This window comes from Vulpes vulpes, chromosome 10 (genome assembly GCF_048418805.1).
Source record: "Vulpes vulpes isolate BD-2025 chromosome 10, VulVul3, whole genome shotgun sequence".
NCBI classification, from domain to species: Eukaryota; Metazoa; Chordata; class Mammalia; order Carnivora; family Canidae; genus Vulpes; species Vulpes vulpes.
Genome location: NC_132789.1, coordinates 25,278,599 through 25,300,061, shown reverse-complemented (window position 1 = coordinate 25,300,061; position 21,463 = coordinate 25,278,599). Strand labels below are relative to the sequence as shown.

General features: G+C 44.7%; 2 protein-coding genes across 6 annotated transcripts in view; both read right to left on the bottom strand.

The window, feature by feature from the left end:
• The window catches only part of LIMK2 (LIM domain kinase 2), a 60,174-nt gene extending 53,836 nt beyond the window's left edge, over positions 1 to 6,338 (bottom strand). Inside the window, exon 1 of one of the 2 annotated variants that reach the window (XM_025985896.2) lies at positions 6,108 to 6,338. In XM_025985896.2, coding sequence (XP_025841681.1) covers positions 6,108 to 6,123 — 16 coding nt within the window. In that variant the 5' untranslated portion in view covers positions 6,124 to 6,338. The other variant, XM_025985898.2, reaches the window with a different exon arrangement.
• Positions 6,339 to 9,926: 3,588 nt separating this feature from the next.
• Positions 9,927 to 21,463, bottom strand: part of RNF185 (ring finger protein 185) — a 34,276-nt gene continuing 22,739 nt past the window's right edge. For all 4 annotated transcript variants that reach the window (XM_025985918.2, XM_025985916.2, XM_072723232.1 and 1 more), the window contains 5 exons: positions 21,314 to 21,332; positions 19,261 to 19,373; positions 17,590 to 17,644; positions 14,367 to 14,484; positions 9,927 to 12,408 (listed from right to left, as the gene is read on the bottom strand). In XM_025985918.2, the coding sequence (XP_025841703.1) occupies positions 12,311 to 12,408; positions 14,367 to 14,484; positions 17,590 to 17,644; positions 19,261 to 19,373; positions 21,314 to 21,332 (403 nt within the window). In that variant the 3' untranslated portion in view covers positions 9,927 to 12,310. The remainder of the gene's footprint in view (positions 12,409 to 14,366; positions 14,485 to 17,589; positions 17,645 to 19,260; positions 19,374 to 21,313; positions 21,333 to 21,463) is intronic.

Genomic DNA, 21,463 nt, shown 5'->3' with positions numbered 1-21,463 from the left:
GTGCCAGTCACTTCTCACAAGACATTAACTTTCACCTTAATCTTGGTCTAAGAGCTGGGTTTCTGCAAACTAGTTCTTTTGAGACTTCAAAGTGGTGAGAAATTTCTACTCCCTGAAAGCTCTTGAGACCCTAAAGCCTAGCCTGAACCAACATGCACAGATCCTATCCTTTCATTTGAGAAAAATCTTTGATGCTTCTCATATTCCACTAGACAATGAGAACCAGGAACAACACCCAGGCAATTCAGTGCAGCACAAAACAACTAGTATGGTAACTGCTATGCCCCCTGGGAACTGGTAGGTCAGGTGTATAAATCCCACGTGTCCCAGGATAAAGCAGGAAGCAGAGAGGCAGGACAGCAACTGGTGGCGAATAGCCAAGAGAGAAAAGATCACACTTTAATGAAGTGAGTACCAAGACTGATTAACATTCCTCTAGATACCCTCCCCTATATCCCAAAGGGTTTTCCTCCTCACTAGCCTACCAAATATTAACAAAGGGAGTGTCTACGGAAAAAAAAGATTAGATGATTTTTAAAGGAGCTCTTGGACATCTTTGAATCTTATATTCTTCCTTCATAAAAGGAGGGATCAAATTATTCCTTCTAGCTTTGAGTCGGCAAACCAAACCTGGGGCCTTTCATTTTTCAGGTTAAGGCACATACACAGACATCTCAGAAGGTTTCACTCTTGCTGTTGTTCCCATCTGCCTTTTATTTTATTAGTAAAACTCTGTAAGGGTCAAGCAGAATAGCTGGAGCTAGACCTAGGTTTGAAACCTGGTTCTGTGTCGTTGGACAAATTATTTAACCTCTCTGAACTTGTCCCTTAATCTTTAAAAAGAGGATAACCACCTACCTTACAGGATTACAGAGAGGATTAAGAGAAATAACTTAATGTATGTGAAAATACTTCCTGCAATGCCTGGCACTTAGTTGCCAACTGAAAGCTTTTCTTCTTTCTTTCCTGTATATCTAGGGGGTTGGCTAGGGAAAAGGTTGAGTTGAATTACAATAACCTCTAAAATCTGAAAGGAACATTTTCAAAACAAATCCAGCAAATGTTTTCCATGTGTCCACGGACAAAGACTAGGTCATGAACTTCTGGGGCCCTTGGTGAGTATTCACAGGGGGTAAGAGACAAGGTTGTGTAACAGAAATAACATGTTAGAGTGGGACAAACCAGGTGCTGGAAGTGGGAAAAACTTGGCAGAGTAATAAGATACCTGGTAGAGAAACAAATGAGACAGATGGTTCCTGTGGCTTTCAAGCGCTCAGGTTCTCCCTTCCAACCATAAGTCTACTTAGCTGTGAATGAATAGGCACTTTCTTATCTGGTGAAAGGCATTTTCTTATCAGAGAACTAGTTAACCAGTTAATATATTCCCAAACAGCAGTTCTCTGACTACTGTCAATGATATGGGAAAACAAAAACAAAAACAAAAATATTTTGAGTCCTTATATAATACCAGTGGTGGGGCACCTGGGTGCTCAGTTAAGTGGCTGCCTTCGGCTCAGGTCATGATCTCAGGGTCTTGGGACTGAGCCCATGTCAGGCTCCCTGCCCAGCAGGGAACCTACTTCTCCCTCTGCCCCTCTTCCTGCATGGGCTCTCTCTCTCTCTCTCTCTCATAAAATCTTTTTAAAAAAAAAGGGGGGGGGGGATTCCTGGGTGGCTCAGCGGTCTGGTGCCTGCCTTTGGCCCAGGGCGCAATCCTGGAGTCCCAGGATTGAGTCCTGCGTCGGGCTCCCAGCATGGAGCCTGCTTCTCCCTCTGCCTGTGTCTCTGCCTCTCTCTCTCTCTCTCTCTATCATGAATAAATAAATATCTTAAAAAAAAAAATGCCAGCGGTGTCCTAAGCACCATGCAAGCATGAACTAATAGAATATAAAGATCTTACAAGATGAAGACTTGTACTAGAGTACTATTACTGTTTCCATTATATGAAGATGGAACTAAAACACTCAACTAACAAGTGATAGAGCTGGGTTTAGACCACAGGTCTGCGAACTCCAAAGTCTATGTCTTTAGCTATATTTTAGATTTTCTTTCCTAGAAAAAAGAAATTACAGGCAGAAAGACTTGACAACAGAATGCCAGGGTAGGTACTCAAGGTATACTGTAATAGAACTAGGTAATAGTTTCATATTCTAGCTACTGCCAGGTATAGATTAACAGGTAAAAGTTTAATTCTTGTTGCTATATAAACAAAGGCCAAGAGTGAGATGGATGACCGGCTCGTAAATGAATTCTAGAACTCCATATCCTCTCACTGAAATGCCACAGTGATGCTGCACCCCTTCCTAATATGCCCCCGAACCCTAGCCCTTTTCAGGTTGCACTGATCAGAAGCCAGCCCTGCAACGGGAATCAGCCCAGCTTCCAGAAGACACTGAAAACCCACCAGGAATGTGGAAAGCCTAATATAGCCCCTTGAACATGATGGGTTTCTATTCAGCTTTAAAACTTTGTGGTCCTCTGGGATCCCTGGGTGGCGCAGCGGTTTAGCGCCTGCCTTTGGCCCAGGGCGCGATCCTGGAGACCCTGGATCGAATCCCACATCAGGCTCCCGGTGCGTGGAGCCTGCTTCTCCCTCTGCCTGTGTCTCTGCCTCTCTCTCTCTCTCTCTCTCTCTCTCTCTCACGGTGTGCCTATCATAAATAAATAAAAATTAAAACTTTGTGGTCCTCTTCGATCCTATGTTGCTCCCTCCATCTCTTATCCAGGGCCACCCAAGTCACCCTGCCCTGCCCAACAAGAGGTAATTCCCATGGCTGGTGCCTTCCTCCCCATTCTTATCATTAACACTTCAGGTCAAGGCCCACTGTACAGATTAGTGACAGATTAGTGCCTTCATCAGTCTTGTCCAATCCATCTTGGCCACCAATGCCAGACTGATAGTCTAAAAACAAAATACACCATGACTCTCCCTGTCTCTAAACCTATGGTCTCATTAGTAGACTGAAAAATTCCACAAGCCTAGCATTAAACCCTACACAGTCTGGCTTTACCTCCCCTCTCAGCTTTATCTTCTACTTCCTACAATCCCCCATTTGTGCATTCTTGCCTCTACCACATATTATCAATTCACCACACCTTGTGAAAACCTTGAAACTTGCCCAGCTATGCATCCTACTTCCAGTTTCTTCCCTAGCAGGATATCATACGTCCCCCTCCCCACACACACCACTTTTAATGTAACTAAGACTTCTCAAATTTGACCTAAAATTTTGGTCAGCACCTCCTGATCAAATCTGGTAGCCACCCTGGACATCTTGCTGTTCTTCAAATATGCCAAGCACATTCCTGGCTCAGGGCCTTTGCTCATTCCCTTTTATTCCCTCTGCCTGAAATGTTTTTCTACCACATATCTGCCTAAAATGTTCTTCATCTAGATATCCAAATGGCTCACTCCTTTGCTTCATTTCTCTGTTTAGATGTCATTAACCAGGGAAACTTCCCTGACCTCCCACTGTTCTGGGACTTTATCCTACTTATTTCTCTCTTCAGAACATTTATCCCTCCCTGATGTCTGATATTCAAATATTTACATATTGTCTATCTCTCCCACCAGAACACACACTCCATTAGGGAAGGGATTTGGTCTGTTTTGTTTCCTGCTATATCCCCCAGGGCCTAGAAGTTCTTGGAACATAGTACAAACTCAATATATATTTGTTGGAATGGATGTATGAATAGAGTTCTCCCCTACTTTGAAATTCTATAATGTTGTCACATGCAGGCCTTCTAATAGTTTGTCTTGATTTGCCCATTTTTTTCTTAATTACTCTCAAGAGACGTGAATCTCTCAAAGGGACAAACCATATATTTATTCATTTCCACAAATATTTATTAAGGACTTCTTTTTGTGTGCCCAACTCTGTATATCTCAAGCAGCCTAGAATATCAGAAAGAGCACTGGAAGAGAGATCCTAGATTAGTCTTGGTTCTCCCATTAGTTGAGTGACCCTGGACAAATTCATTTTTTTCCCTGGGTTTCTTCATATGTAAAACACGGAGAGTTACATTATCTTAAGTCTGTCCTGGTTCTAGCATCTGTTAAAATTTATTGGAGGTAAAACTTGGCCTACCCCAGTGCTTTAAACATCACAGGTACTCAGTAAATATTTGGTTTCTTTGTTGTAGATTCTCCTGTTACACAGGAATCTGAGTTGTCTTGGAACAGTTTGGACAGAACAAGTAAAAGTTTAAGTCCCACTTCCTTTTCTGACTCCAAGAGACAACCTCATTCTGGTGTTCGTGAGAGGATAAAGCACTGAATTTGAAGTTGGAAAATATGAACTCTGACCATTGCCATTTACTTGGCTATAGAACCTTGAACAGGCCATTTTGGAGCCTGAGTCTCACCACACATGAAAATAACCATATTGGCCTACTCTCAACTCTTCAAAGGCACCTTTTTATGCTGTTCTATCTACCTGGAACAATCTTTGCTGGACTGATTTCTTCTTATCCTCAAGGATCAGCATAAACTTGCTTTTTTTTTTTTAATAAACTTGCTTTTTAAAGGAAAAGTATTCTCTATTTACTTTCCCCACCCCTGGTGTACTCTTACAGCACTTACCTCCATTGTTTATCTCAATTATTACAGCATTTATGTCCATTGTTACCTCTATTATTTACTATCCATCTCTAGGACTGTAACCACCACAAAGGTAAGGATTGTGTCCATTTTGTTTATTATTATACTACTCAGCGCTTGGTTCGGTGCATGGCACAGAAGTATCCAACAAATATTTTTATGGACAAATGTCTAAAGTAACGGACCCAGACACTTTAATACCTCTAGAAAGCTTTTTGGTTCACTTGGAGAATCTAATAAACACAATTACACTCTAAGATCTTTTACAAGTTTCTGAGAATCAAGGTTCAAAACAGGGAACTTACATACACAGAAGATAGAAAAAGTCACTGGAAATCATTTGAGCTGAAGAATTCTGGAAGCTAAAAACATGAAAGAGAAAGGACAGGGAATATCTATACCCCTGGCTGTCTTTCTCCAGAAGCCTATTATCAAGAATGAGGAGAAAAATCCCATGCTTCCATGGGAGGAAGTGACCCATTGGTGGCCTGGTCCTTGTATTCAGGATGGAGGAAGTGACTGTCCACAGGCTGAAAGCCAGGAAGTAGGGGCAGATATCCAAGACAGCGTCCCTCCTCCACCATTCCCTTCTGCCACCTCTAGAAAGCTTCTGGATGCTGACCTGGTCGACCTAGAGGCTGGGCCACCCACACAGGTGGCTGGGAAACATAGTCAACAGAAAGTCCTGGTGCAAGGAGGACAGGAGAGGAGGGCAGGAAGCTGAAGCGTGGTGTGTGACGTGACTGGAAAGGGACTGCAGGCCAGGCTAACCTAACCCTGAAGCTACCCTTCACCTTGGACATCTCTTCCTTCCAAGAGGTGTTTGGCCACATTTCTCATTCCTCTCAGAGGGGCCAAGGGAGGACCCCGCTCCCAAGGAGGGCAAAGAACCCCACAGGGCCTACCTTCCCCAGGAAGAATGCTCCAATCTCTTCCTAACCCCTAATCTGTGTCCTAAACCCCGAGGGAACCCACACTCCTGGATCCTGCAAAGAGCTGCAAGACCAGGGGATCACAGGCACCAAGATATCCGCGAGAAGCCTTGGATCCGGTCGGAAAAGTCATACTATCCTCCACTTTCCACAGAAAACCCAAAACCCAAGGTAACTCTCTATCCCCTTATAATGGCCCCGAACCCTGAGGATCCCGCTCTCCCCATATTCCACATACCCCTCACTCCAAGGAAACCCAGGGCCCCAGCTTTCTTAAGAGTTTTAATTTGAGGGCCTGGGGTCATCGGATCCACCAAAAAAGCAGGCCCCCTGACAGAGCCAGCATCCCTTTCTCCAGGGACCTCAACTCTCAGAGAGCCGCCCAACCCTCCTGTCCCTCGGAACCTTCTGTCCCCAATTCCCGAAGCCTCACAACCTCCCCCAATTCTCCTGCTAAGGAGCCGGGACCCACCGGAGTCCCCTCAGCCCGAAGGCCCCGAGGCTGCCAGCTCCCCTCACGGGCCCAGGCTTCCGAGATAACGGCGGGACAGGACGCCGAGGCCCTTCCTTACCCGCCTGCGCGGCCATGGTCCCGGAGACGCGGAAATGGAGGCGGCGGGCAGCACCGCAGCTCCTCTCAGCTCCCGCAGCCGCCTCAGGCGCGGGAGCACCTCAGCCCCGGGCGCGAGTTGGATGCACCGCCTACGGCGCCCGGGGAGGACCAAACCGCACCTGGCACCGCGGCCTGCCCGCCGACGCCCGGCCGACGCCCCGCCCCGCCCCGCCGACGCCCCGCCCCCTGCTTGGGCTCTGTGGGGTCTCTGGCACCTCCCACCGCGACCGGCCCCCTTGGCGAGTGCCGGGGCTGGTAAGGGTGGTTGTTCACTGCCGTGAGGTGGCTCCTCAGGAGAATCCGCGGGACTCCCTGGAGGTCTCAAAAGAGGATCCTCAGCCCATTTTACAGATGGGGGCAGCTGAGGACCCCAGGGGACAAGTTTGACTACCTTGAAATGGATCAGCTCATTACAAGCAGAAGTGAGATGGGAATCCAGGTCTTCTAACTCCCAGGCAAAAGCCCTTTTCAGTAGAGTGTTTGGGATCAAGAATATGAATATGATGGGGCAACTGACTGGCTCAGTTCGTACAGCATGTGACTCTTGATCCTGGGGTTGTAAATTCAAGCCCCACCTTGGATGTAGAGATTGCTTAAAACTCTTAAAAATAAAAATAAAAATCTTAAGAAAAAAATTAAAGTCTACCTCACAAAACTTTAGGGGTTGAGGGTGGACTTTTCTTAGAAGCTTCTAGCTCAGAGAAGCTACTTATCTGTGCCACTGTAAGTAAGCTGGCATTCGGCAGATAATCTCTAGGTCAAAGATGGTGTGAAGGTAGTGGAACCAGCATTACAGGGGCAGATCCTTCTTGAGGCCAAATAGGTATATAAATGAATCCAGCACACCAGATCTTCCGATTTTTCAAGACAGGCCAAAACTCCAGGTATTTAGGTGAATCCTCCTGCTGTTTAAATGTTGGGGACTTTTGGAAATGCTAAAAATGCTTTGTAGACCAAAGGAAACACTTGTGAACTGGATTTGCCCCACTGACTCCTCTTTGTGGAGGAGAGACCACTGGACAAGGAGTTAGAACATCAGACTGGTTCATGGCAGCTGCTAGCTGGCTGAGGGGCCTTGAGAACCACTTCCCTTCACTGGGCTCAAGAGGGAATTAGGATCCTCCATGTGACAAAGGGTGGGCTACAATAGCTGGACCTGCAGTCACTCCCATCTGATTTTCTGGTGCTGTTTAGCAACTGTCATTTCCTTAGACTGGATTTAGGTCATGAGAAAAGTGTCCAAATGACCAGGAAGAGGCAGGGAATGGGCCCAAGGAAATGGATCATGACGCCCCCACTAAGGACAAAGTTCAATCCTGCTGCATCTGGTCCCAGCACTCCAGTAAACAAAGGTGAGCACAATTCTCTTTTTTCCTGCCCTCTGTAATCCAAACCGGATGCAGGTCAGTTGGTTCTCCTCTGGGTGTGGCAAGTGGCCCCTGAAGTCCTGAATGTGGAGAAAGTACTGATGTGGTGGGGGAGGGGATGTGCCTGACTTCCTTTCATTCCTGGGAACCCTCCAGCCCTTGGCTTTGCAGTTTGAGGAAATCTCTGGTCTGAGTATAGTAACCACAGTGTATTGTGTGTTGAATTAAAGTGACAGGGGTCAAGAGTCCAGGAGACTATGACAAGCCACCTTGTGGCTAGCACAAAAGGAGCAGGGATTTTATTTACCCCGCACATGCAAAGAGGTTATGCTGGATTTTCCTAGGCACGCAGGCCCTGGCAGCCTAGGAATCAAGACCCCTTTTTGTCTTCCCTTTCCTCTGCCCCACAGCAAGGCACCTAGGTCTCTCTCTTCTCCCTCCTTAGGTTTGCTTACCTGACCATAGTTTGGTCAGTCTCACTTTGCAGCCTTCTCTCTTCCCTACTCCCTTCACTCCAGGACTCTGCTTTTTCCTGAATAAATTCTGCCCTTATACCACTCTCCCATTCCTACAACCTTTCCATGTTCTCTGTAATTTTGTTCCCCTATTCTACCCAGAAGTGCACTCTTGTTTCTAAACGCTTAACACATTTTCAGTTATATCATTTTGCAAACCCTGTGAATTAATCTAAATCTGCACTGTTTCATATGACAGCCATTAACCACATGTGGCTAAGTTAAAATGAAATAGAACTGAAAATTAAGTTCCTCAGTCCATTGGCTATGTTTCATGTGCTTGCTTAGCCACATGTGTCTAGTGGTTACTGTGCTGGACAGTGCAGATAGAGAACATCTCCATCATGGCAGAAAATTCTGTTGGACAGTGCTATTTTAGACAATGCTCAGTAAGGGGTGCTAACATCACAAAGAGGGACTACTAGGCATTATGTGCCTCTTGAAATGATGCAACAAGATGTATACACTACCATTTATGACATAGTTATACCAAAAATACAAGCCTGAATCTGGCCAAGCTTCTGGATATAACAACCAATTTACAGGAAATAAAAGAGTAAGAGGAGCTTATTAATACCACAGTGATGCATACAGCAAAACTGAGACTGTGGGAAACTCAAGAGGACAAATGAACTGGTTTCTTTACCAAATAAACTGCAAGAGAAAGAGGAGAGGAACCTCTGGATGTAACAGATTTCAGAGACAGCCAATAGCAGGGTATGGATCTGATTTGGCTCTCAAAGCAAGCAAACTGAACAAAAACAGTTGACACAACTAGAAGATTTGAGCAATGATTGGATATATGATACGTTAAAGAATTAATGTTAATTTTTTAAGGTATATAAAATAGTATTTTGGTTTTAAATCCTTGTTATTGAGATACATATTTAAAATACGTAAATGGCACAGGAGTAGGATTTCCTTCAATATAACAGTCCAAGCAGGAGAGTGGAAGCCATGTGAAGATGGGGATGAAACAAGATTGGAGGGATCCCTGGGTGGCGCAGCGGTTTAGCACCTGCCTTTGGCCCAGGGCGCGATCCTGGAGACCCGGGATCGAATCCCACGTCGGGATCCCGGTGCATGGAGCCTGCTTCTCCCTCTCCCTCTGCCTATGTTTCTGTCTCTCTCTCTGTGTGACTATCATAAATAAATAAATAAAAAATTAAAAAAAAAAGATTGGACACAGTTGATGATTATTGGGGTTGGGTCATTGGTACATAGAGGCATTTCTATCCTATTTTACTTAAATGTGTTTTGTTTTCCATTTCTTTTTGGGCTTAGGAGTTCTTGGAAATCCCTCACTTTTGCATTTCCTACCAAATTTTGGTGCTATTCATCTTGGTAACTTAGGTCAAAATGGAAGAAAGGGAGAAGAGAGACCTTTTCAGAGGGATGACCTGTAGCTCTGGTGTGCTGGGGAGCCTGAGGCTGGGCCAGGTTTGTAACCTCACTATCTTTCATCACACGTTGTGCTGAGGAGCTTCAGGGAACTGTACATCTACTGTTCTAGGCAGAAGGCCTGGCCGGGGGCCCACCTGCCCTGTTGCAGAACTTGTGGAGAGATGCAGACACTGAATAATCTGTGATTGTCCTTAAGGTTCTGACCGTCCACAAGCTAAGTTCCATCATGGTAGCCTGCAAACTTAGGAATTCCATACACTTGTCAGGACCAGGGCTGTCAGGTCACACCTTGGGCAGGGCTGTGTATGAAGCCAGGCCTCCAGCTTGTACTTCTCATCTCTAATTATTGATGGTTGCCTGAAGACTTTGCTCCGCAATGTGACATTCCCACCACTGCAGAGGTGTTTCGCAGAGGCCAGACCAGTGTGACTACTCCCCAACCCATTCATGCCCCACCCCACCACCTCATATAGACAAGTCCACAGCTCACAGTAATGTAAAACCATTTAATTCTAGATCAAATCACTTTCACAACAGTGAAAATTAGTGACTGGTCAAGGTGTGCCACTGTACATGGTGTCATTTTCTGACTGTGGGTGGGACCTGGTCCTAATCCACAAAGGTGGTAGGAGCGGGTGGAGGCCAAGAACATAGATAACACACAAAAGAAAACTGCATTGGCAGAGGGATAAGGCGGTGAGCCTGCAGACGGTGGTGGGAAGGGGGTTTCCTGTTGGGGCTGGGCCAGCAGTCCCAAGTTGGCTCTCCTGCCCCAGCTCCAATAGAGGGTGAATAGGGACCTAGAAGGTTCAAAATCAAAGGGCACGTGACCAACCTGGCTTTACTGACAGGTTCCTGGGATGCCTTTGCTGGTGTTCTCCTGGGCTCACTACTTTGTTAAAGAGTCCAAGTGATTTGTCTTTCTACCTACAATCCTTTTTTAACCTTTCTTCTGGAAACCCATTTCTATTGGGCCCATCTGACTGAAGTCCTCTCTCTCACCACTAGGTGGGGCTACTACACTAAAAGATCCCACCAATGCACTTGGGCTGAAAATTCAGGATACCCCCCTGCCCCCACCTCGCTGACTTTGGGGATTTCCAGGAGGTAATAAAAAGAGCACTCTTGCGTGGGTGTCCTAAGAATGTTTAAAATCCATCAAGGACACTGTAAAGCTGGTGGCTGGGTCCTACCAAATGGATTCGGCAAACAAACCACCTATTCAATACTTAAATTTTGTCTGATTAAACACTGAACTCTGGCATTGACAGGTACAGAGGGGAAGGGGTGGGGGCTGTGGAGAGGAGAGGAGGATTTCCCTCATCTTCCTTAAGGTCTTGGTTTCCACATGCTATGTAGAGTCACATCTGGAAAAAAGCACTAGAGAGGCTTTCTACTACTTGTTGGCTATGGCTGGGAGTAAGCCAAGAGCAGTGTGGACTGGTAAAGTGACAGAGAGGGCCCCAGAGGACGTTCTTCTCCCTCAACCCCTGGGATCTCCTGGAAGAGGCTGGATTTCTAGGAAGAGGGCTGACCAGCAGAGCAAGAACCATTTCACAAGTAAACTGTCCTCCTGCCTGGAACCACTCCCTCAATCAGATTCTGAGGAAAAAGTTTGTGAAGTGGAAAAACAAGTCGAGGGCTTGGGAAGATAATTTCCCCTGGAAATTTCCTGGGGAAAGACCACACTATATCATCATGCTGAGGCTCTCTAGGCCCTGCTGCCTCACTTTAAAAATAATCAGAGGAGTTGCCTGCTCTGCAGTTGTGTGCTTCTCTGGTGTTAGCACACATACAAGGAGTTTTCAGGGTTATTCACCAAGCCATACCAAAATCAGGGTCACATGTGGGTCTCCCCACTCCTGCCTCTTCATAAAGGACAATTTGGCTTCTGGAGAAGATGGTCTTCAACATGCAGCTGAGCTGAGCTGACTTGACAAAGCCTCCAGTGTCCTTTGGGTGAGTCTGAGAGGATGCACCCAGAGCTTTTGTGGCCTTGAGGACAGGGCTGCTTGTTCAGTTTTTCCTGCATCAGAGCTCCAAATCCTGCCAGAGTCCCGCTGGCAGGTCTGTCCTGATGAGGAGTCAGTCCAGCTTCAGTAGTAGTCTCCACCGTGTGTCCACTGGCAGAGAGGCAGATGAAAATATTTGGGGAGGGAAAGATGATGGGAAATCTGTGACTGAAGCCACATGTCTCTGGGGATAATCTACTCCAGGAAACTAGGAGGTCAATCAAGCCACTCTCTGGAGCCAAAGAGACTGAACATGGCTCAGAGCCAATAAAAGATCTTTGGATCTCTGGTGAATTCATGAAGTGACTCCAGTTTTAGCTGCTTGCAATTATGATCTTTATAGGGCAGCAATTTCTTGCATTTCTGCTGAGGAGGAGGAGGAAATAGGGCAGAGCAGCACTGGGATATGGAGGGGAGCCTCTCTATATGAGAAGTTCACTGATTTTGGAGGTCACTTACCAAGGGGTATTTAAAGAGAAAAAGTTTCTACTTGGTTCATCCCTTTGTTTTTGTAATATTAAACTCAGGTGATATTGTACTGACAGTTTCTCCTAGCCTCTTCCCTGTGCAGAGTCAGGACCTGCTGAGCTGGAACAGGATTTCATGGTGTAACTCATGAAAGATGACTCAATGCCAAGGACTGAGGTTATAGCAGGGTGTTTACAGCAGTGGACATACTCCAAAGTCCTTGGCAACTGGTCTTGAGTCCCTAAGCTCTGATGGGGAAGCAAAACTCCTTGATGTATTACTGACCACCCCCCGATTCTAGGGGTCAGGATTAGCCAGGAAGCCAAACATCAAGAGTAGGTGTCCAATGTCACCAGTCCAGAGGTCCTGCCATGGATATAGGCTGGGAGCCCAACATTAGGCAATGAGGAGCCAGAACATAATCACTAGGGCCACAAACAGGAAGAGGCGTGACAGGAACTGTTCATCCACGTACTGGGGTGTTCCAGGGACAGCTGGAGAGACAGGAGGGAGAAGAGAGGCTGTCAGAATGCTACAGCTGTGCACGCTGCCCATTTGGGCCAGAAGTAGAGAGCATCAATCTTCATCTTTTTACAGTAGGACTCTGCACACTAAAAAGATTTCCAAACCCCAAATAACATTAGGCAAAACAAAATTGAAATTATGATGATATGTGAAATAATATAACAATGAGGACAAGGTTTCCAGTTTATCCAAAGAGAGTCTGGTCTGCAGGTATAAAACAGGAAACTCTTAGAGGAAATAATAAAAGAAAAGCTGCTGTTAAGCATCTTCTCTGTGCTAAGAATTTTGTATACACATTACTGCTTGGTGGGTACTGTTATTCCCATTTTGTGTAAGAAGAAACTGAAGCACAGGTACGAGGTGATCTGCCCAAGATCACAAGGTTTACGAGTTAGTGGCAGAGCCCAAGAGTCATGCTTTCAGCCTCTCTACACGCTCCCTTCTGAGTCATGGAGTCTCTAGATTCTGGCACTGTTGAGCTGGTGTGGGTGGGGGGTTGGGGGGTGGGCTGGTCTCAGAGAGCCCCATGCAGAGTGCCTTCCTTTTCCAGAGGAGAAAAGTAGGGCCCAGACAGGCAAAGTGACTTGTCTTGCCCATCACATAGCAAACTAGGGGCAGAGCTAGGCTTCCATTCCTCCCTACTTTGAGAAAAGCTACTATGTAGAGCTCCCTGTCCAGACTTTGGGGGAAGGAGAGTAAGAAAGTCTATATCCAAGATAGGCAAATTTTATCAAATATGACAAAGGAAAACTGATTGTGGCAGGGGGATAAAAGTGATCCAAGTCCAGCCAGAACTGTAGAACTCTCTTTACCTGAAGAACTCAGGGTAAGCCCTGAACCAGGAAGAAGGGAAGCAAGCTGCCAAGCAGGTTCTTGCTGCTACCATAGCGCCCTGTCCCTTTGTCAGGGCAGAGCATACCCTGCCCTGTGGAGTTTCCTTCCTTTGAGAAAATGTGTAAATGAAGGAGAACTTTTGAGGTGGAGGAGGTAAGGGCATTCCAAGATCTCTTGGTGCTGTACTATTCCCCAAGTAGGTACTCTGATGATTCACACAGGCAATCAGTCAATAAAGACTTCCTGATTGCCTGCTATGTGCCAAGCACCAGGTAAGGGCTGAGGAAACTGGGATGACCCAGGAGTAGGTTTCTGTCCCTAAGAGCAAAAGCTCCTGGCCAGGAACCATACATTGCTCCCTTCTATACCACACACTCTGCCCAGCACACACAAGGCTCTAATGAGTGCAAGCAGAGCTCAACAGACCTCGGCACCTCTGCACACTCCATGGTAAGAATCTTGGCTCAAGTGTCAGACTGGGATAAAGTACAGGCACCCACTTTGCTGCCTTGCTCGACATGGAATGCAGCTGGCACCTTTATGGTGGCTGAAGAGAGAAAGGGAGCAGCAGGTAACAGACCTAGAAAGGGAGAAAGGGTTCCCAAAAGGGTGGGGCTTATGATCAGCCCCACATGTATCCTAAGGGAAGCTGGACAGACAAGCCACAGAATAGAGAGGCTTTGGATCCTGGTGAGTTGCCTCACTCCTCCTTGCCCCCAAATGGTACATGCACAGGACTAGGCTTTTCTTCAGATTCTAAAATAAAAGAATCATTTTATTCTATTTTATTTTATATGCACAGAGTAAATCTTGTGAAACACACTGAGCATTTTCTGATTTGTAAAACAGAGCTAAATGCACACCCATCCCATAAGGCTTGTGGTGAGAATCCCGTTTGTGATGACAAGCACTTTGAACATGCCTAACATTAAGTGGGCAAGATACATTATCATGACTACCAGTAATGTGAAAAGACTTCACGTTTCGAAAAGGCTGACTGACCAAGCAGTGACAATTATCTATAATTGTCATATTAATACTAATGAATTCCAAGGAGCTTTCAAGTAGAAATACTAAGGAAGCGGGGTCTTACCTGGAGGAGGCCGCCCATCATTTATGTTAAATGCTGTGGCAAATATCCCAAAGGGAAATGCCCCAATTCCAAAAGACATTTGGAAGCCACCATCTCCAAATCCAAATCCTTGAAATCCCTGTATGCAAGAAATACAATTCAGAAGAACAAGCATGTTTCTCCCACACCTGTCAAACATGCCACCTGCAAGTGGCACCTGCCTCTCCTCCCTACCCTCTGCTGTTTCCAAGGGGGAGCATCTTTTTTTTTTTTTTTTTTTTAAGATTTATTTATTCACGAGAGACACAGAGAGAGGCAGAAACATCAGCAGAGGGAGAAGCAGGCTCCCTGCAGGGAGCCCGATGCAGCACTTGATCCCAGAAGTCCCACTTGATCCCAGAAGTCCGGGATCATGCCCTGACCCTAAGGCAGACGCTCAACTGCTGAGCCACCCAGGCATCCCAGGACATCTTTTCTTCCCATTTAGAGTACAAGGCAGAGAAACCCTGGTGGCTCCTCTGCCCTTCTAGCCTTCAAGGGGTCCCAGCTAAGGAGCTGTGAATGCCAGAAAGGACTGGCTCTGGCCCAAAGTAAAACAATCTGCTGATGCAAGTCAGGGCTCTTGGAGCACCAGATTTTTTCCCAGAATCCCACACTAATCAGTAAAATTTTCTACATGCTTTATAACAAAACTGGCGACAACTCCTCCACCCAATTACAAGGGAACATCAGAACAAGCTGTACATTATTGGTAATAGCAAAAAAAGTGGAACTCTAATTAACCAACAATGGAGGTCATGATCAAAATCTTGATACACACACTCTCTAAAGACCATGATGCTGACTATGCAGCAACACAGAAAAACTCTGGTGACCAAAGGTCCCCAGACAAAACTGGACACTATGGTCACAACTGTGGTACATGCTGACATGTAGGTATGGGAATATGATATAGACAGGTAAGTATTTTCCCTCAGTTTTCTTTTAATACTTTTACAAAGAGTTTAAAAAACATAAAAACACTTTATTTTTTATCTGATTATAAAAAAGTATATACGCTTGTTATAAGAAACTTACACATTAGAAGATTAATTAACATATTAAGTCAGAGGTCTCTTCCCCGCCCAGCCCCAGAGGTCTCCTTATTCACCATTCCATGGCCACACTCTCCCATAGTCACTGCCAGCAGTTTGGTATATCAACCTCAGCTTTCCCCTCCTCTAACATGTTCTATAAGGCATCATCTTTCATATGAAAAGAATCAGTAGGAATTATAACACTGTGAATAAACAAACTTTTTTCTATCTTGACCAAAGTTGCACAGCTAGTAGAAGGGGCAGAGTTCAGATCAGAAATTAGGTCAATATGATCCGAAAACCTATGCTCTTTCTTACAAAAAATTTTCTCTCCGCCCCTACATCTCTAGATCGATCTTTGGAACAAATGATTAAAAAAAAAAATAAGAAAATGCATGGGGTCAACTGCTCTCCACAAAGAGATGACTGGCCTTCATTTGTGAGTCTTTTCCAAGTCATGAAAATAGCTGTTCCCTATCCCATACCAAGCAGCCTAGCATCCAGCTACAAATGGCACTACCTATAAAGCCTAACAGCATATATTAACAAGAGGGCAAGCCTATAGAGAAGAAAAATAATCAGTTTTCCATCTTCTCAGTGCAGAGATGCCTCCTACTCAGACCCAGCATGGTTGAGTCTGAGGGCTCCTGGGACTGAGGCTGCCTTACCCAGGAAGGTGCAACTGTTTCATCAGGAGCTGCCACTTCAATGAGTGCAATCCTGCGGACTGACCCTCTGGTCTCTGTTTCAGCAACCTCTATACAATTCCACAAGTCCTCACATTTGCTGGGGCAAAGCAGGCAGGAAAGCATCACTGGTGGCTGCGAGTATTTGTATACACTAGAACTACACACCACTGTCATTAAGGCCAGGGCCTTGGCTTCTTGAGGTAGGAGGTGAAGACTCTGTTGAGAAACAGAGCCTAGGAAAGTTAAAGTAATGTCACCTGGTAGTCAAGGAGAGAGAATTTAGATCAAAAACTAGGTCAATATGATCCAAAAACTCATGCTCTTAATTCTGTGCAGAACTGAAAAACTCTTGTGACGAAATTATCAGACAAAACTGAACACTATGGTCATAAGTATGCTCAGGACAATATATAGGTATGTAGACAAGATACAGATATAAGTATTTTCCCTCAAAATTTTTAATATTTTAATCTGGAGAACATATACTTGTTTGGGGATTCCAGTAGTGTGGATAAATGTTTTGCTATTATAATTTCTTTAATATTTTAACAAGAAAATTTTAACAGTAACATCGGATTTAAATGAGCAAATTTGGGCAGCCCGGGTGGCTTAGCGGTTTAGCGCTGCCTTCAGCCCAAGGTGTGATCCTGGAGACCCAGGATCGAGTCCCACGTCGGGCTCCCTGCATGGAGCCTGCTTCTCCCTCTGCCTGTGTCTCTGCCTCTCTCTCTCTCTCTCTCTCTCTCTGTGTCTCTCATGAATAAATAAAATCTTTAAAAAATAAAATAAAATAAATGAGCAAATTTTTTGAGCTACCGATTCTTCTAAGAATTTATCCTAGTAAAACAACCATGTACCTGTTCAAAAAGATATCTCTAAGTTCAACAGAGTATTTTTAAAATAAGAAAAAGGGAAACAGCTAAATGTCCAACAAATGATCAAATAATGTTAAGTTTATACAACTGAACACTAAACAGCCTTTAAATAAAGTATTACTGGCATGTAAAATCTCACGATATATCATTAAAAGTCTCCCCATCTCTAATATAAACTCCATTAAGGGCAGGGATCTTTGCTATGTTTACTGATCTATCATCAGTGCCTAGAATAATGCCCAGCATACAGAAGGCACTTAATATAGAAGGAATGAAATTTTAAAAACAAGAGTTAAAAAACAAGAGACAAGTATTATAAAAAATAAACAAGAACATATGTATATGCATCTATAAAATACATACACGTAAACAGATCTATAAAACTTTTATGTGTGTATATATAATTATAGAACAACAAAAAAATAGACCAAAATATTTCCAGTAGTTATCTTCAGATGGTGTGATTATAAGTGATTTCCCCCTTCTTTTCCTTTGTGTATTTCACAATTTTTCCTTTACTTTTAATAATCAAGGAGAAAAAATGTAGGGCCAAGAGGGAAACTCCTAAAGCCATTCTAGAAGCTGCTTCTAGAATGTTCCTCACCCCTCTGTTCTCTGGCTCTGGCCTCTGTCCTTGAGGGCGGGGAGGGGTCTTCTCTCTGAAACAGAAACATTGTAAAATAAATAATCATAATGCTCTTCACCAACAGAGTCAGGTTGCCCTGACTTGCCCACATGTGAACTTACACCAAATTAAACCAAATCTTAATCTTCATTCTACTTGCAATTGTTTTTCCAACTATATAGAAAAGCAGGGAGAAAATCTCAGATGTTCATTACATTGCACTATACACTGTCAACTTCTCTCACAGGAGCTTGGCCAAGACTGATTATGAATGCTAGCCAGACATCTTCTCTGGACCTATGTCCAGGGGTCACTGGGTTAAAAATCCCAAATCCAAACTGAAATAGAGAATGGCCTGTCAGCAAAGAGGGCTGAGATTCAGGATCTCTCTGATATGCCCCAATTAACTTCAGCTTTACCCCTCACTATTTCCTTGGTAAGTACTCTACACTTTGTTTTTGGCCTCTGGGTCTTTTTTTTTTTTTAAGATTTTATTTATTTATTCATGAGAGACCCAGAGAGAGAGAGAGAGGTAAAGGCACAGGCAGAGAGAGAGGCAGGCTCCACGCAGGGAGCCCGATGCAGGACTCGATCCCGGGACTCCAGGACCAGGACCTGGGCCGAAGGCAGCGCCAAACGGCTGAGCCACCCGGGCTGCCCTGCCTCTGCATCTTATCCCCTTCTGTCACTCATCCCCAATATACTGGACTGAAGCTTGTTACCCATTATGCAATAGGCAGGACACTACAAATACTAAGACTGTGACGGACCCTACTCTTGAGGTGTTTCTGATTTGAAGGGGGTTACAACCAATCACAAAGGGGGTTACAACCAATCACAATACAGTGTGGGAAGGGAATTCCTGAAGAGAGGTATCAACTACATAAGGTGGAAGCATGAGTGAGAGCAACTAACTAAAGTGGACCACTTTAAGGAGAAGGTAACTTCACAGCTGCTCATTAAAGATGGATAGAAATTAGTGGAGGAGGAGGATGTGAGCAGGACTGGGGAGGGTAGAAGAGGCAGAGGGAAAACAAATACAAAGGCTCATAAATTGTGAAAGGGTAAGTTCCCTTAAGAGAAATCCAGTATGTCTGTGTGCAGGATATGCTGGGGTGGGGTTAAGAGAAAGTACGAGACATTGCTGGGGAATTTGGGGTGTGTGAGCACATGCATATGTGTGCATGCGTGCACCAGACCATGAAGAGCTCTCAAAACTTGTGTTTAGTGAATGACAGACCCACTCATACCTCAAACTCCACAAAGCCTCTCAGCCTCCTGTCCTCTTCTCCCTCTGTACTTTATATATCACTGCTGCAGCAACTCCCTTCCTTGCAGACTCTCCTTCTGGACACTCTGCTTCCCAAGCTGCTCCTTCAAAGCATTCTGCACTCTTAAAATTGTGGTATCTTGTGCACTACCTAACACATTGCCTGCTTGCTGGTAGAAGCTCAGTGGATATCTGCATTACAGCCCAGTGAGGAACAACTTGGCTTCCTTCCCTTCCTAAAGGACTCCCATCTGGATCCCAACTGCCTCAAAATGAGGGTGTGTAAGCACTAAGTAAAGGGTGGGGTGAGAAGGTGATGAATAGAAGTGAATTCATGTCCAAAGGGAGGAGTGGATGTGAGAGGTGCCCCAAGGCCTCACCTGGGGTCCTGCTGCCCAGTGCTGCCCCTGCCATAGAGCGGGATGACTTTATCTCGGCTGATGCCAGCTTTGCAAACTGGACACACCTGTCTGTTAGGTCTGGTCTCCAACCACTGAAAACAGGAGAGAAAAATGCATGAATGATATAAGCTCACTACAGAGTGGTCACAGCCAGAAGAAAAACATGGACCAGACACCTCAAACTGGAAACACCAGCACCAGTAGGGAATACTTCAAGGAACCCAACTCTCTGATTCCTGCTCCTGGTACTCAATAAATATTTACTACTGGTGAAATCATAATTGCTTTTATATTTTTTGGGGGGGGGGGTTTGGTGGTTTTTTTTTTTTAAAGATTTTATTTATTTATTCATGAGAGACACACACACACACACACAGAGGCAGAGACACAGGCAGAGGGAGAAGCAGGCTCCATGCAGGGAACCTGACATGGATCTCGATCCCGGGTCTCCAGGATCATGCCTGGGGCCAAAGGCAGGTGCTAAACCGCTAAGCCACTCGGGCTGCCCCTCAAAATTGCTTTTAAACACCTCATAATTAAAGACTTCTTCATGTTTCATTAAGTCAAGGGGCTCTCAGCAACACAGCAGGAAGGAACTGCAAGTCTGTAGCAGTATCAATGGGTCTGACAGACTCAGCCTCAGTTTAGGCCGTGAATGCTGATATAATGAACCTTAAATCTCTGCCTTCCCCAACAGATCAACTGTATTACACTGGCAGGCAAATTTTTCTTTCTGTGATTTCTCATTTTTACAGCGTTTCTTCAACCACTTTGTATCCCAGATATCAGCATTTGGACATAATAACCTCACCATTTTCTGGTGATTTACTATGTGCTAAAAGATAGATTTTGCTATTATCTAAATTTGCTTAAAGTTTCTAATGTACTTTCATTGATTTTTACATTCAACTATTTTCTTTCAATATTAAAAACACAGAATTCTGTTTTGGGCTTCCCAGGCTCGTTCACTGGTTAAAAAATATTCTGCTTAACTTTCTCTAAAACAAAAGAATGATAAAACCATGTTATCTATAGTATCTTTGAATAATTTAATACATGTATAATTTTTCTCAGCATTTATCTTAGAACATAAATTGCATGTTTAGACCCAATGATAAAAAGTTTATTTTATAAATGTGAATCTAGGATTTCAGGGCCAAGGAGAAAGCAGCATTTAATGATTTTTGTATCCCATTTCCTTTATCCTACTGTTGAAAGCTTCACAATTTATGTGTTATGTTCTTTTTATAAATTTCCAGCAGACAAATTTATAAATGTACCAAGTTTTGCTGTAGTCAGAATGCACAGCCCTGAATGTAGTGGGAACCCCTTTCTTGTTTCCCCTGCAGCTTTCTCCGCCCTAGACTTTGAGGCTCTAGAGTTCTGGAACGTCTGTCTTCCCCATACATTCCTAAGCCACCTACTAGTATGGGGCTCTTTTGTCAATAACCTTGCAAACAGTCAGCTCACAGTGACTTTCACAGCCAGCTGTGAATGCCAGACCCTGCTGTTTCACCAAGCATGTGCCTGGGTCTTGGTGAATACTTAACTGACTGGCTTTCATAATAATCTAAAGCTGGGAAAACAGACATCTTCCCCCTCTCATAAAAGCTCTCTGTTGAGACCAAGAAAATTTTCCCGTTCCTAACATTTTCAAGACCTTATTTAAGGGTCAGGGAAACAGTTGATATGATAGGAGGTTCTTTTTTGTAGAGGCAGAATCTCAAAAATAAAAAATCTAACATACTATCAACTCCAACTCAATCTACAGATGGGGAACTGTGAGCCAGAGAGGTGTGGCCTACTAAAGCCACAAAGTCCATCGGTAACAGAGTCAGGACCATCCCACTGACCCCTTGTTTTCAGCAAGTGCCTATCAGGGGACAGGTGTATAAAGAGGGGTGGGGGTAAAACAAGCAAATGAGCCCACAGACAGGGGAGATTGCAGCTTCTGACAGTAGTCTCCTGAGACTAGGGGTGTCTTGTGCAACCATAGCTGATGAAAGGCAAAGTAAAATGAAATGCATCTTACCTGATGTAAACATGGCCAACTGCCAGAGTCCCCAGGGCAACCAGTCATCAAGGAGAAAGAGAATGGGGGTAAAGGAAGAAAAATGCTTTCATTAGCAGAAACATTGAGGGTGGGAGCACAAAAACAGGAACACAGGGTGGAACTATGAAG